At 41.2% G+C, this 14,183-nt stretch overlaps 1 protein-coding gene across 1 annotated transcript; it reads right to left on the bottom strand.

The window, feature by feature from the left end:
* Window positions 1-212: 212 nt before the first annotated feature.
* Window positions 213-13,920, bottom strand: LOC132381947 (uncharacterized). Its single transcript, XM_059951652.1, has 5 exons — window positions 13,820-13,920; window positions 9,671-9,775; window positions 9,423-9,448; window positions 4,022-4,244; window positions 213-473 (listed from the first exon to the last, which is right to left on the bottom strand). The coding sequence occupies exons 1-5, from the start codon at window positions 13,908-13,910 to the stop codon at window positions 283-285; spliced, it is 636 nt and encodes a 211-aa protein (XP_059807635.1). The 5' UTR covers window positions 13,911-13,920; the 3' UTR covers window positions 213-282.
* Between the last annotated feature and the right edge of the window lie 263 nt (window positions 13,921-14,183).

The raw sequence follows: 14,183 nt of genomic DNA, 5'->3' as shown, positions 1-14,183 counted from the left end.
AAATAAGCAGGCTTGAGATTTAATTTCAAAGCTTAAAGCACTCAATTAAAGGATGTTTCATCCTTTAAGCCTTCCTCCCTGGGTTAAGGCTTTTGGCTCATATTTTGAAGGAATACTTTACTGGAGGCGTGAGAGACTGTAGATGCAAAAATTCTGAGGTATGACCCATGTTGTCATTAATCAGTTGCTTTTCATAATAATTCAGCTTCCGTTTCTGACAGTCCATGGACTCATTTCAGCTGCATGAAAAAATCAGTTTCAAATGGCTAAGAAGTCACCAGGTCAATAAGTCAACGCAGATATCCACCTGGCTTCAACATCATGTACATAAGAACTTGCTTGTGTCCCAGATTTGGCCTCTGTCATTACAGGCTGGTAGTATTGTTTTTGGTTCTGTTCCTCAATGGGATAATATGTGTTTGAATTTCTTCCGTTTTCCTGTACAGGGAATGGGATATTGTCTTCTGTACCGCCTTTAAGTGTGAGAAAAATAGATTCAAATGAACATTACAGTTGGGCTCCTTACCCGTAATTGCACAAAGGATTGCAGAGCTGTAAAGTACATCAAAAGATCCAGAACACCATTACTACCTCCTTCCCCATAGAACTACCACAATGAATTAATTAAACCGCAGCACACAGCTGTTGAAAAAAGGAATTAAAGTGTTAGGAAACAGAACTGAGATGGCAGTGAACCATTCAGCCCTCTGCATCTGCTCCTGTAGACAATAAGAATGTGGGACACCATGGCAAAGTAGCGTTTAGCATGATGCTGTTACAGCTTAGGGTTCAATCCCTGTGTCTTCTGTAAGAAAGTTCTACATTCTTCCCTGTGCGTATGGGTTTCCAGGTGCTCCAGTTTCCTCCCACAGTACAAAGACATGCGGGTTAGTTGGTTAACTGGTCATCGGAATTTGTCCTGTGATTAGGCTAGGGTCAAGTGGGTGAGTTGCTGGGCGGCGTGGCATACTGGGCAAAAGGGCCTATTCCGCACTGCATCTAAATAAGTAATAAACTAAGTCTAAAAACACGCAGCAGACAGCTGTTGAAAAAGAGTAACAAGTCACATATCAAAACCGAGGTGGCAATGCACCATTCCGTCCTCTGCTTCTGCCGCTGTAGCCAAAATTATAGGAGCCAAGTGTCATCAGCTCACCTAATAGGACGTCCTTTTAGAACAGAGATGAGCAGGGATTTCTTTAGCCAGAGAGTGGTCAATCTGTGGAATTCGCTGCCACAGGCAGCAGTGGAGGCCAAGTGTTTACGTATATTTGAGGCAGAGGTTGGTCAGGGTATGAAGGGATATGGAGAAAAGTCTGGAGACGGGCTGTGAGAAAAAATGGATCAGCCATGATGAAATGACAGAGCAAATTTGATAGGCCAAATGTCCTAATTCTGCTCCCATATCTTATGGTCTAATGTACTTGCCTATACTGCCACCCCTGACAGGGCATTCCACTCTTGGCAAAATCTACCTCTGAACGTGAGGTAGATGACCAATGATATTGACCTGAATCTTCACACTACTTATTCTAATGCGTAATTAAGCAGCCGATTAATTTAACAGTAATCTTATACAGTCAAAAGTCTTAGGCACATATCGTGCTTATAAAAGTTATTCACCACTTGGAAGTTTTTATGTTTTATTGTTTTACAACATTAAATCACAGTGGATTTAATTTGGCTTTCTTTGACACTGATCAACAGAAAAGATTTTCATGTCTTAGTGAAAAGACGTTTCTACAAATTGGCTGAAATTTATTACAATTATTAAAGACAAAGTAATTCTTTGCATAATTACTCACCCCCTTCAAGTCAGTATTTAGTAGATGCATCTTTACAGATGCCTATCTGGACACTGCAATTTTTCCCTAATCTTCTTTACAAAACTGCTCAAGCTCTGGCAGATTGCATGGGGATTGTGAGTGAACTTCCTTTTTCCAAGTCCAGCCACAAATTCTCAATTGGATTGAGGTCTGGACTCTGACTTGGCCACTCCAGGACATTAACTTCGTTGTTTTTAAGCCATTCCTGTGTAGCTTTGGTTTAATCTTGGGGTCATTGCCTTGCTGGAAAACAAGTCTACTCCCAAGTCGCAGTTCTCTTGCAGACTACATCAGGTTTTCCTCCAGGATTTCCCTGTATTTTGCTGCATTCATTTCACCCATAAGCCTTCCAGGGCCTGCTGAAGTGAAGCATCCCTGATGCAGCCACCACCATGCTTCACGGTAGGGATGGTGTATTTTTGTATTGGGCTTACACCAAACAGAATGCTTAGCCTGATGGCCAAAAAACTCAATTTTGGTTTCATCAGACCATAGAACCTTCTTCCAGCTGACTTCAGAGTCTCCCACATGCCTTCAGGCAAAATCTAACCAAGATTACATGTGGGCTTTTTTTCAACAGTGGCTTTCTCTTTGCCACTATCACATAAAGCTGCGACCAATAAAACATCCAGACGACAGTTGTATGCACAGTCTCTCCCATCTCAGGCACTGAAGCTTGTAACTCACTCAGAGTTGTCATTAGGTCTCTCGGTGGCCTTCCTCACTAGTCCCCTTCTTGCACAGTCACTTAGTTTTTGAGGACGGCCTGCTCTAGGCAGCTAATTATGCATAGCTGTGCCATATTCTTTCCATTTCTTGATGATTGACTTAACTATACTCCGAGGGATATTCAGTGACTTGGAAATTTTCTCCTTTCCATCTCCTGACTTGTGCTTTTCAATAACTGTTTGGCAGAGTTGCTTGGAGTGTTTTGTCTTCGTGGTGTAGTTTTTGCCAGGATGCTGACTCACCAGCAGTTGGACCTTCCAGACACAGGTGTATTTTTACTACAATCACTTGAAACACCTTGATTGTACACAAAGATCTCCATTTAACTAATTATGTGACTTCTAAAACCAATTGGCTGCACCAGTGATGATTTGGTGTGTCATATTAAAGGGGGTGAATACTTATGCAATCAATTAATTGTAATTAATTTTGATCATTTTGTAGAGATCTGTTTTCACTTTGACACAAAAGGTCTTTTTCTGTTGATCAATGTGAAAAAAGCCGAATTAAATCCACTGTGATTCAATGTTGTAAAAACACGAAAACTTCCAAGGGGGGGGCATGTGAATATTTTTATAGGCACATAGCTAGGATGCCGAAGACTTTTGCACAGTACTGTCTTTGTCAAAGAGGAGCAGTTCATAAATCTGGCAGGAGCAAAGGATGTTGGAAGTAATGAGGGTGGAGCGCTGCGGGAGGGGTGTGGGATGGAAGGAGTGCCAGGGATGGAGGGTGGTGCAGGAGCAAACACACCCAGCCCTGAGACACCAGGCAAGGTAATTTGATTCCAAACAATTGGTTTCTTGATCATTATAGAATGTCTCTCTGGTGCTTCCCACTCCCTGCTCTCTCCCTTCCCCTTTTCCCAACCATGATTCCCCTCTCCCTACACCCTTCCCACTCTCAATCCACAATAGAGACCCAAATCAGAATCAGGTTTACCATCACTCACATAGGTCATGAATTTTTTTTTCTGCAGTAGTAGTACAGTGCGGGTAAAAGATCCTGAAGACACACACTCAGTGTCTTAGGAACAACTTCTTAGCCCCCACCATCAGATCTCTGAAGAGACAATGAATCTATGAACACTACCTCACTGTTTTTGTTCTACTTTAACATTCTTGTATATTTTTAATTCATAATTTATAGTGCATTTTACTTATTGCACTGTACTGCTGCCACAAAACAACAAATTTCATGGCCTACACCTGTGATAATAAACCTGATTCTGATTCAACGTACAAGAAGTATCTAGACAAGCACTTAAATTACCAAGACATAGAAAGCTCTATCGCAGGGGTTCCCAACCTACAGTCCACGGACCCCTTGGTTAATGGGAGCCCCTGTGATAGAGGGAAGAGCTGGTAAATGAGATTAGTACAGACTGGGGGTACTTGAGGGTGGGCTGAAGCACCAGTTTCTGCACAGTGTGAGTCTATGACTTGAGAGAAAAATGTTTCACTCACCAATACCTGGCATGGTCTCAATGTCCAAAATTTCGGATCTATATTCCATTGTTGGAGCTTCAGTTTCATCAGTGCTCATCATTGCCATCAGTATCCTGGGTTTTGCTTCAGAAATACTCCCATCCACAGCTCTGCCAGTCTCTGGCGCAGTTTTTAGTTTAGTTTCTTCTTCGTTGTCATCACATTTACCATGAGTACCTTCCGTGTCACAGATGCATATAAACTGTTTAAAAAATGCATTGAGCTTGTCATATGGCATTGGTATTTCACTTTTTAAAAATATTATCTTTTATAAACTATCAATCTTTTTGAGAACATCTGAAGAAATAATTCCTCTGGGCTACCTCCCTCAGTAGACTTGTTATACATTCTGTTGCCACTTTATTAGATGCACCTGCTTGTTAAAGCAAATATGTAATCAGTGTAGGAGTGACACTGGCTGAACATCAGCGAAGTATGGCGGAGATTCGTTCTCTGGCAGGTCTAACCTGGCCGTGAAGGTGATGTTCCATCGGTAAACTACTAGACTAGATCTAGTGGTAGGATCATGGCTAGCTAAGTCAATGAGGTAAGCATGCCTTTGCTACTTTGTAAGTTATGCCTCTTCAGGCAAAGGCTGCACCCAACGAGGATGCCGACAGCAGGGCGTCTGATGGTGTCTGTGGCAGATGAATCCAAAAGAGTCAATGGTACAGCCACTTTGGTGATATATGGAGGAACCAGAGTGCTGGTCAATGGATGGCATCACTAGACTAGTTAGTTGTCACTGCGGGGCAGTTTCCTTATCAGCTAAGTCTGTTACACTCCTGTGTACCACTTAGCATCTGATTTGGAAGCCCAGAGAGACTGTGGGGGCACCTCACCATCTGTCTTATTACTGTGCAAGCCGTGTTGGAGTAGAGTTTCTGACAGTGTCGATCCAATGCTGGTCTTGTGGCCCATAAACGTGCCCACAGAGACTAAACTCTCAGCACAGTCAACATCAAAATCAGTGGACAGCCGAAACAGATCCAATCAGCCAATAATGTGGCAGCAAATCCTGGCATAAAAGCATGCAGACATGGTCAAGAGGTTTAGTTGTTGTTCAGATCTAACATCAGAATGGGGAAGATATGTGATCTAAGTGACTCTGACCATGGAATGATTGTTGGTGCCAGACAGGGTGGTTTGAGTATCTCAGAAACTGCTGATCTCCTACAGTTTTCACACAGAACACCTTGAAGTGGATGGGCTACAGCAGCAGAAGACCACACTGTTTTCCACTCCTGGACCTAATAGTGGCTGCTAGGTGTATTGCAACTAAGGTATGAAATTACTTCAGGTATTCAGCAAGCTCCATCACAGGCACAACTCCCCCTGCCACCCAGGACATCTTCAAAAGGCAATGCCTCAAGAAGGCAGCATCCATCAATAAAGACCCTCACTAACTGCCCTCTTCATCTTACTACCATTGAGGATGTGGTACTGGAGCCTGAAGGCACACACTCAATGTTTTAGGAACAGATTCTTCCCCTCAGCCATCAGATTTCTGAATGGACAATGAGGCCATGAACACTGCCTCCCTATTCCTCTTTTACACTATTTATTTTATTGTAACTTATAGTGATTTTTTTTGTCTTTCACTGTACTGCTGCCACAAAACATAACATTTTATCACATATGTCAGTGATGATTTCAGATTTCCTTTTGTTACAGGAATCCATTCAACCCATACCAGCTGTCAGAGCAATCTCAAACTCCTACTTGTGTCCTTGTAACCCAATTATTCATTCATGCCCAATAGCACCTCCCAAACCGTGTTTCCTGCGGTGGGGGAGTCTAAGACCAGAGGAAACAGTCTCAGAACAGAGGTGCATCCATTTAAAATGGAGATGAGGAGGAATTTCTTTTGGTGAATCTGTGAAATTTGTTGCCACCGGTAGTTGTGCAGGCCAAGTCATTGGCTATATTTAAGGTAGAGGTCGATAGATGGTCGGGGCATGAAGGGATATGGGGAGAAGGCAGGAGATTGGGACTGAGAGGGAAAATAGATCAGCCATGATGAAATAGTGGAGCAACTCGATGGGCCAAATGTCCTAATTTTGCTCCTATGTCTAATGGTCTTATGGTCAAACCTTCCACTAGCCCCTTATTCTAAGGATAAATTAAGTTGCCAACTGGTCTAACAACCAGCAGGACTTTGCAATGTTGGAGGAATCTAGCACATGTAGGTGACATGTGTGACACACACACACAGACAGACAGACAGACACACACACACACACACACAGAGTGGTTGATAAGTTTGTGGCCTGAGGTAGAAGGAGATGAGTTATTAACTTCAAACTTTATGCATTTTCACTCAAAGAGTTGAACTGCACGTGCATGTAATGAAAGCTGTATAACTCATCTCCTTCTACCTTAAGGCCACAACCTTATCAATCACCCTGCCACGGACCACCTGGAGGTCAAAAATGCTCCCATTACATGCACGTTGTTACGAATGTGCCCCAACTCTGAGGGGCCGAAGGGTACAAAGTAGCCCCCTCCTTTTTGAGAATCGCAAGATCGCTATTAATGCGGGTCTGGGACCCAGGAAGTGAGGGAGAGACACACAGAATCCACAAGGGGTTTGGAATGCCCTAGCCCTTCAGTGATACAAAGCCACAGAAAACGGCCATTATCTCTTGGAGACGGAATTGTGCATTGAGTACTGTACTACTTATTTGAAGCCCTCAGGGAATGAACAAAGTGGGCTGGTTGAGAGATGGCATCATTCCAACCTGATTGACATCTGAGACCCCGTGAGTAAGGATAAAAGAAGGTCTGGGGAACAACCCCTTTAGACGCACCAGGAGAAATGCTAGAAATCCTGTGACAGTGTTTAATAGCGACAGCCGGTGGGCCCGTGTGTGTCCTTTCCTGTTGCCCGGTATTCGCAGGACTGACCATGGAAGATGGCTTAGCTAAAAGGAAAAGGACACCAACGACATTTCGAAGGATTGACATCATAAAAAGGAAAAACTCTGGCAAGTTCCAAAATCTCTCTCTCTCTCTCCAACCAAAGGCTACAGCCTGAATGAACTAAAGTGACTTTTATCTTTCCATCAGACAATACATTATCCCCTAGACAATGATAGCTATTTCTTATTGATTATTATTATACCCGCGCTTTTAGATTTAGTATTGATGACGTATATTAGCTCTATGTTTGCATTGATATTATTTTTGTGTATTTTTATCAATAAATACTGTTAAAAATAGTACCATCAGACTTCAATGGACCTCTCTATCTTTGCTGGTAAGTGACCCAGTTACGGGGTACGTAGCAATGTGCAGTTCAACTCTTTGAGTGAAAATGCAGAAAGTTTGAAGTTAATAACTCATTTCCTCCTACCTCAGGCCACAAACTTATCAATCACCCCTGCTGTGGACCACTTCTACAAAGAAGGGATCCATATGCTCCATGACCGCTGGACTAAGAGTGTAAATATAGGAGGGGATTATGTTGAAAAATAAATGCGCTAGGTTTTCTAAAATTGACTCCTTCTACCTTGGGCCACGAACTTATAAATCACCCCTCGAATATAGTGCAAACATTTAAAAAAATTAGTAGTGATGTAGTGTTCATGGGTTCAATGTCCATTCAGAAATGGGGTAGCAGAAGGGAAGCAGCTGTTTCTGAATAATTGAGCGTATATTTTCAGGCTCCAGTACCTCCTCCCTGATGGTAACAATGAGAAGAGGGCATGTCCTGGGTGATGGGGGTCCTTAATGATGGCTGCCACCTTTTTTGAGGCATTGCTCCTTGAAGTTGTGCTGGGTACTATGGAGGCTATTGTTGATGAAGGAGCTGACAAAGTTTACAATCCTCTGCAGCTTACTATGACCCCACCCCACCCTCCATAACAGACAGTGATGTAGCCAATTAGAATGCTCTCCACGATACATCTGTAGAAATTTGCGAGTGTCTTTCATGACATACCAAATCTCTTCAAACTCCTTTTTTCTCTGAAAGGGATTTCCCAAGTGTCCTCTACTCCAGAGCCTTCACAACTCCTGGCACATTCTCTGCTCTGAGTGATGTTGCTTGTATATGATGCACCAAATTTTGCCTTGTGCATTTTCCTGACTACAATATTCACTTTGCACAGAATCACAGTCAGCACTGTAAGCTCACTCAGAAATCTCCTGCACTGGAGATTGGCTGTGCCTTCACTGAAGTCACTTTACACGTAAAAGCAAGTTGTAAGAACATGAGGAATAGGAGCGGGAATAGGTCATCTAGCCTATTGAGCCTGTTCTTCTATTCAACAGGATCGTGGCTGATATGACAATAAAAGTTAATTCCCCGCAATGTAAAAATCTATCTGTGTCTTAAGTATATTTAATGAGATGGACTCTATTGTGTCCTTGGGCAGAGAATTATGCAGATGCAGCACTCTCTGGAAAAAGCAGTTTCCCCTCATCTCCCCATGCTAAATCTACTTCCCCCAAATCTCGAAACTCTGACTCCTAGTTCTAGTCTCTAAGGAGGAGGATACAAAGACTCTATAAAATGGGAAATAGTAGGAATGAGGGCGTGGACAAACAGTTAACAGCTGAAGTATGCTATGGAGAACCGCAGGATTATCCATTTCGGTAGGAAGAATATAAAAGCAGGACCTGAATTATTTGGACATAGAGGTTTGAGGAATATGGGCCAAATTTGGTCAAATGGGACCAGCTGGAACAAGCATTTTTGGTGGGCATGAATTGGAACAGAGGACCTGTTTCCATGCTCACCGGAGAGAATCTAGTAAATTCTGATGTAGAACCATTTGACTATCCAATTGAATAAACAAAGTTTGTGGGCACAGACAGCAAATTGGGAGATAATTAGAATGCTGACCTTAACTGCAAAGCAAATAAAGCATAAAAGAATAGAAGTAGAAGTATATCTTTAAGATAAATAATGCTGGTGGGACCACTCCTGAAGTACTGCATGCGTCTTTGGTCTTCTTTAAGGAAAGATATATTTGCATTGAATTCAGTTTGGAGAAGGTTTGGTAGGTCAAATCTGAGGATGAAGAAGTTCTCTTAAAAGGAGCAGGTTCTTAGGAAATTAGAAGAAGCTGAGGTGCACTCATTAAAACATAAGTTTTTCTTTGTTGGGAATTGTAGAACGAGGAGACAGGGTTTCAAAATAAACGGTCACCCATTAAACACAGAGATGAGGAATTTCCTCTCTCAGACATTAATGAATTGTCAATGTTCACAATCTCAGAGAACAGTGGAGGCAGGGTTTAAAAGAAAGAGGCAGGAAAGTTGAAGTGAGACCAGGGAGAAATCAGCCATGACTTGACCGAATAATGCAACAGGTTCAAGAGATCACACGGCTAGCTCTTGCTCATGTTATTTATGTTAACTCACTAATACTCACCCTCAGTTTGACCAGCATTCCAATTTCTGTAAGGCAAACATGACAAAAATCAGTTTAATGAGGTGTCAAGATCTTTGACTTTGTATTTAACAAATGATTTGAAACAATTTATGCTTTTGTCTTTTTAGCATTTCATTTATTTATTAGATGAAGAGCCACTGCCCCTTCTTTCCACATAAGAGGTCTCGAATGTCAGTTTCCTAAACTCCCAATATGATCATAAAAAGATAATCAGGGTGACCCCTTACCTCGAATGTTAGACGTATTGCATCGTGATGATCTCAGTATTACGAGGATACAAAGAATGGTCATCACCACCATTATCAATACCATGTACAAGTTAACGGAATTTTCTGAAATAAAATTGGTATGTATAAATATTGTTAAACATCTACATAATTGTGACGCATTTTCCTGAGTTAGGTGGACTTCAACCAGAGCTACTAAAACCTTTTGAAGACCTGAAGCTAGCTTCTTAGACCGTAAGATCATAAGTCACAGGTGCAAAACTAAGCCATTCCATCATGACTGATTTATTGTTCCTCTCAACTCCATTCTCCTGCTTTCTCCCCATAACCTTTGACACCCTTACTAATCAAGAACCTATCAACCTCCATTTTTAGTATACCCAATAACTTGGCCTCCATAGCTACCTGTGGAAATGAATTCTGCAGATTCACTACCCTCTAGCTAAAGAAATTTCTCCTCCTCACTGTTCCAAAAGGTCATTCTTCTATTCCATGGTTGTGCTCTCTGGTCCTAGATTTCCATAATATAGGAAACATACTCTCCACATCCACTCTCTCTAAGCATTTCACTATTCACCATCTGGTATTGGGGGGCAGGGGGTGGACTACTGCACAGGATTGAAATAAGTTGCAGAAAGTTGCAAAATTAATCAGCTCCATCAGAGATACTAGTCTCCATAGTATCCAAGACATCTTCAAAGAGCAGTGCCTCAGGAAGACAGTATCCATCATTAAGGACCACCACCACCCAGAACATGCTCTCTTCTAATTGTTAACATCAGGAAGGAGATATAGAAGCCTGAAGGCACACGATCAGTGGTTCAGGAGCAGCTTTTACCCCCTGCCATCCGATTTCTAAGTGGACACTGAACCCATAAACTCTACCTCACTACTCTTATTTATTTTGGTTTTTTGCACTACTTATTTTAACTTAACTATTGAATATACATATATAATTATTGTAATTTTTTTCTATATTTATTATGTACTGCTGCCACAAAGTTAACAAATTTCATGACTTATGCCAGCAATATTATACTTGATTCAGATTCTGATTCTATAATATTCAGTAATGTTTCTTCGCTTCTGAAACCTGTTTGTTCCAATAAACTAGCCAGGATATTCAGGAAATGCTTTATCTTTTCTCATCATCTCTTATCTCTATATGCATGTGATGATGAATTTCTTTTTTTTTTGAAGTTTTCATGAAGGAGGTTACTGTTTGCAAATGCCTCTTCGTTTCCCTCTGCTGGCCTACGCTCAAGTACCAATTGTGTTCCATTGAGTGACACCTCACCTCCACTGTGGCTGACAAGTGAAGTCAAACACAAAAGAGAGGGCAAACTCTACAGCAAAAATTAGTGGGAAGCTAGAGGATTTGGAAGCTTTTACAAAACAACGGAACTAAAAAAAGTGATAGAGAAAGAAAAGATGAAATATGAAGGTAAGCTAGTCAATAATATAAAAGAGAATATAAAAGTTTTTCAGATATACAAAGAGTAAAAAAAGAGGTGAGAGTGAACATCGAGCCACTTCATAATGATACTGGAGAGGTTGAAATGGGGAACAAAAGTGGTAGGCGAACTCAATTAAGTATTTTGTGTCTATCTTCACTGTGGAAGACATTAGCAGTATGCCAGAAATTCAAGAAAGTCAGGGGCAGCAGAAGTGAGTCTTACAGTTTAGCCACCATGCTATGGGTTCAAATCCCCCTCCAAAGATTGGAGCTCATAATCACAGTTACACAGTGAATGGGAGACCACCAAGGAGTGTGGTAGAACAGAAGGATTTGGGAATACAGACCCATAATTTCTTGAAAGTGGCATCACAGAGTCCTGAAAGAGAACCTTTGGCACATTGACCTTCCTAATTCCAAGTACTGAGTACAGGAGTTGGAATGTCATTTTGAAACTATGTAAGATGGTGATACCAAATTTGGAATATTGTGTACAGTTATGGTCACCCACCTACATCAAAGATACCAATAAAATTGAAAAAGTATGGAGAAAGTTTACAAGGATGTTGCTGGGATTGGAGGACTGGGTTATAGGGAAAGGTTGAACATGTTAGGATTTTATTCCCTAGAGTGTAAGAAAATGAAGGGAGATTTGACAGAGGCATACAAAATTATAAAGGGGATGGATAGGGTAAATGCAAGCAGACTTTTTCCATTGAGTTTGGGTGAGGCTAGAACTGGAGGTCGAATATTAAGAGTAAAAGGTGAAATATTTAGGAAACCTGAGAGGGTGCTTCTTCACTCAGGGTGGTGTGAATGTGGAACAAGCTGCCAGAGGAAGTGGTGGATGTAGGTTTGCTTGCAACATTTAAGAGAAGTTTGGATAAGTACATGGAAGAAGGGGAATGGAGGGCTATGGTCCGGGTGCAGGTCACTGGGATTAGGCAGAATAACAGCTCAACATGGATTAGATGGGCCAAAAGGCCTGTTTCTGTAACTATGATTACTATACTTTTGGTGATGCCGTCTAAGTGAAACATTATACCATCATCCGTCTGGTAAATGTGATAAATCACCTGGCAGAATCTTGAATAAAAGACAAAGGAGGGGGTCCTGTTTGGTGTTGTGTCCATCATTTATACCTCAACCCACACCAAAAAAAAACCTAAATTATCTGATTGTTATCTCAAGTTATATTTGTGGGTGCTTGCTTCGCACAAATTGGTCGTTGTGTTTTCTGCGTTACAAGAGTGACTGAATTGGAAGAGTGCTTCTTTGCATGTACAGTGTATGGGGACGTCATGGGGAAATGGAAAATGATACTGAGATGCAAGCCCTTCCCTCTTGATGCCAAGAATTAATCCCTGTTTCGGGAAGTTTAGGAAACCCTGAATATTGTGAAGTCACAAGGGTCAGCTGCCATGTTCGGAATATACCAAAATCTTCTCTGGTCAGGAGTCCGTGCATTTTATTCCAAAATTTCCAATTTAAGACCTAGATGAGTGGACGTGGAGGGGTTGTTTCCAGTAGTGGGGGAGTCTAGGACCAGAAGGCACAGCTTCCATGTCGAAAGAGGTTAGACAAGAGATAAGGAGGAATCTCTTCATCTAGAGGGTGGTGAATGTGTGGGATTCATTGCCACAGACAGTTTTAGAGACCAAGTCATTGGGTATCTTTAAAGTTGAGGTAGATAGGTTCTGATTAGTGAGGAGCACCAAAGTTTACAGAGAGAAGGCAGGAGAATAGGGTTGAGGGGTTAATAAATTAGCCATGATGGCAGAGCAGAGCAGACTCAGCGGGCTGAGTGGCTCCTATGAATTATAGTCTGATAGTCTAATATTAAAGAGGCAATTGAAATAAATTTATTTTGAAGACCTTTATTCCATATTCCATGTTATGTTAATAGAAAGTATTGTTTTTGATATCACCTTTGACGTTGAAGCAGAAGAACCCAATAAGGTTTCAAAGAAGAAATATTAGTTTTATTTGTCACATGTGCATCCAAACATACAGTGCAATATGTCATTTGTATCAACAACCAACACAATCAGAGGATGTGTTGGGGCAGCCCACAAGTAATGTCATGCCTCTGGCACCAACTACCATGCTCACAACTTACTAATAACATTAACTCGTACCTCGTTAGAATGTGGGAGGAAACTGGAGTACCTGGCAGAAACCAATGTAGTCACAGGAAGAACGTACAAACTCTTTATAGACTGTATTGGGAATTGAACCCCTGTGACAATGTAAAGCATTGAGCTAACCACTATACTATGTGCCATCTGCAATGTGATTTAGATCTGCAGTTATGAATCAAAAAACCAAGATAGATTTACAGGTGTATAGAGAAAACTGGAGCCAACTTGCCCACAACCTGCACCCACAGACATAGCGTGGTTATGTTGGTTGAGCAATAAATTTTGTCTAGAACTTCACAAACCTTCCTCTTCTTAGAAGTATCTTTGGATCTTTACATTTGTCTAAGAAAGCAGTTAGCTTATCATCACATCAGTAAATTTCAAAGAACTTTATCCTCCCTTCTGTCCTTCAATCTATCACTTTTAAAGAAAATCAAAGATTTTATACATTCCAGGAAGCAAGTAAAGTTTACACATAAATCCCCACTTAATCTATGCTGGGCAGCGATTAAAATGTTTTAAAAAATCTAAGCAACTACATGCGAGACCTACTTAGCTTTTTAGAGGTAGTTAGCAACACTTCATGGATCTTATCTTCACAGAGGTTGTCAGAAGTGCTGTTGCCTTTATAACGAAGGATCATCCCCAAAGCTGTGCAACTGTAAAAGAAACAGTAGTCAGTGTCTTCTTCTTGACCACTGCAGGTGCAATGAGGCAAAAGTGCATTAAAAAGTAGAAGTAAATTTATCATTATCGAAGTACATAGATGTCACCATATATGACCCTGAGATTCATTTCCTTGCAGGAGGATAGAAATACAATAGAATTTATGAAAAACTCAGCGAACAAAGACCGGCAAACAATCAATGTACTATACAACCAAATTGTGCAAATAAATAAACAAATAATGCTGAGA

This window comes from Hypanus sabinus, chromosome 27, assembly GCF_030144855.1.
Source record: "Hypanus sabinus isolate sHypSab1 chromosome 27, sHypSab1.hap1, whole genome shotgun sequence".
NCBI classification, from domain to species: domain Eukaryota; kingdom Metazoa; phylum Chordata; class Chondrichthyes; order Myliobatiformes; family Dasyatidae; genus Hypanus; species Hypanus sabinus.
Note: the sequence above shows the minus strand (reverse complement) of the source record. Positions and strands in the feature narration are given on the sequence as shown.

Excerpts from the sequence above, each read along its gene's own strand:
- LOC132381947 (XM_059951652.1), bottom strand. The coding sequence starts at position 13,910 with ATGATCCTTCGTTATAAAGGCAACAGCACTTCTGACAACCTCTGTGAA. Across the intron at positions 4,245-9,422 it reads GAATGCTGGTCAAACTGAGG|TTTATATGCATCTGTGACAC; the intron begins GTGAGTATTAGT and ends TTTTTTAAACAG. Across the intron at positions 474-4,021 it reads TGAGACCATGCCAGGTATTG|GCGGTACAGAAGACAATATC; the intron begins GTGAGTGAAACA and ends TCACACTTAAAG.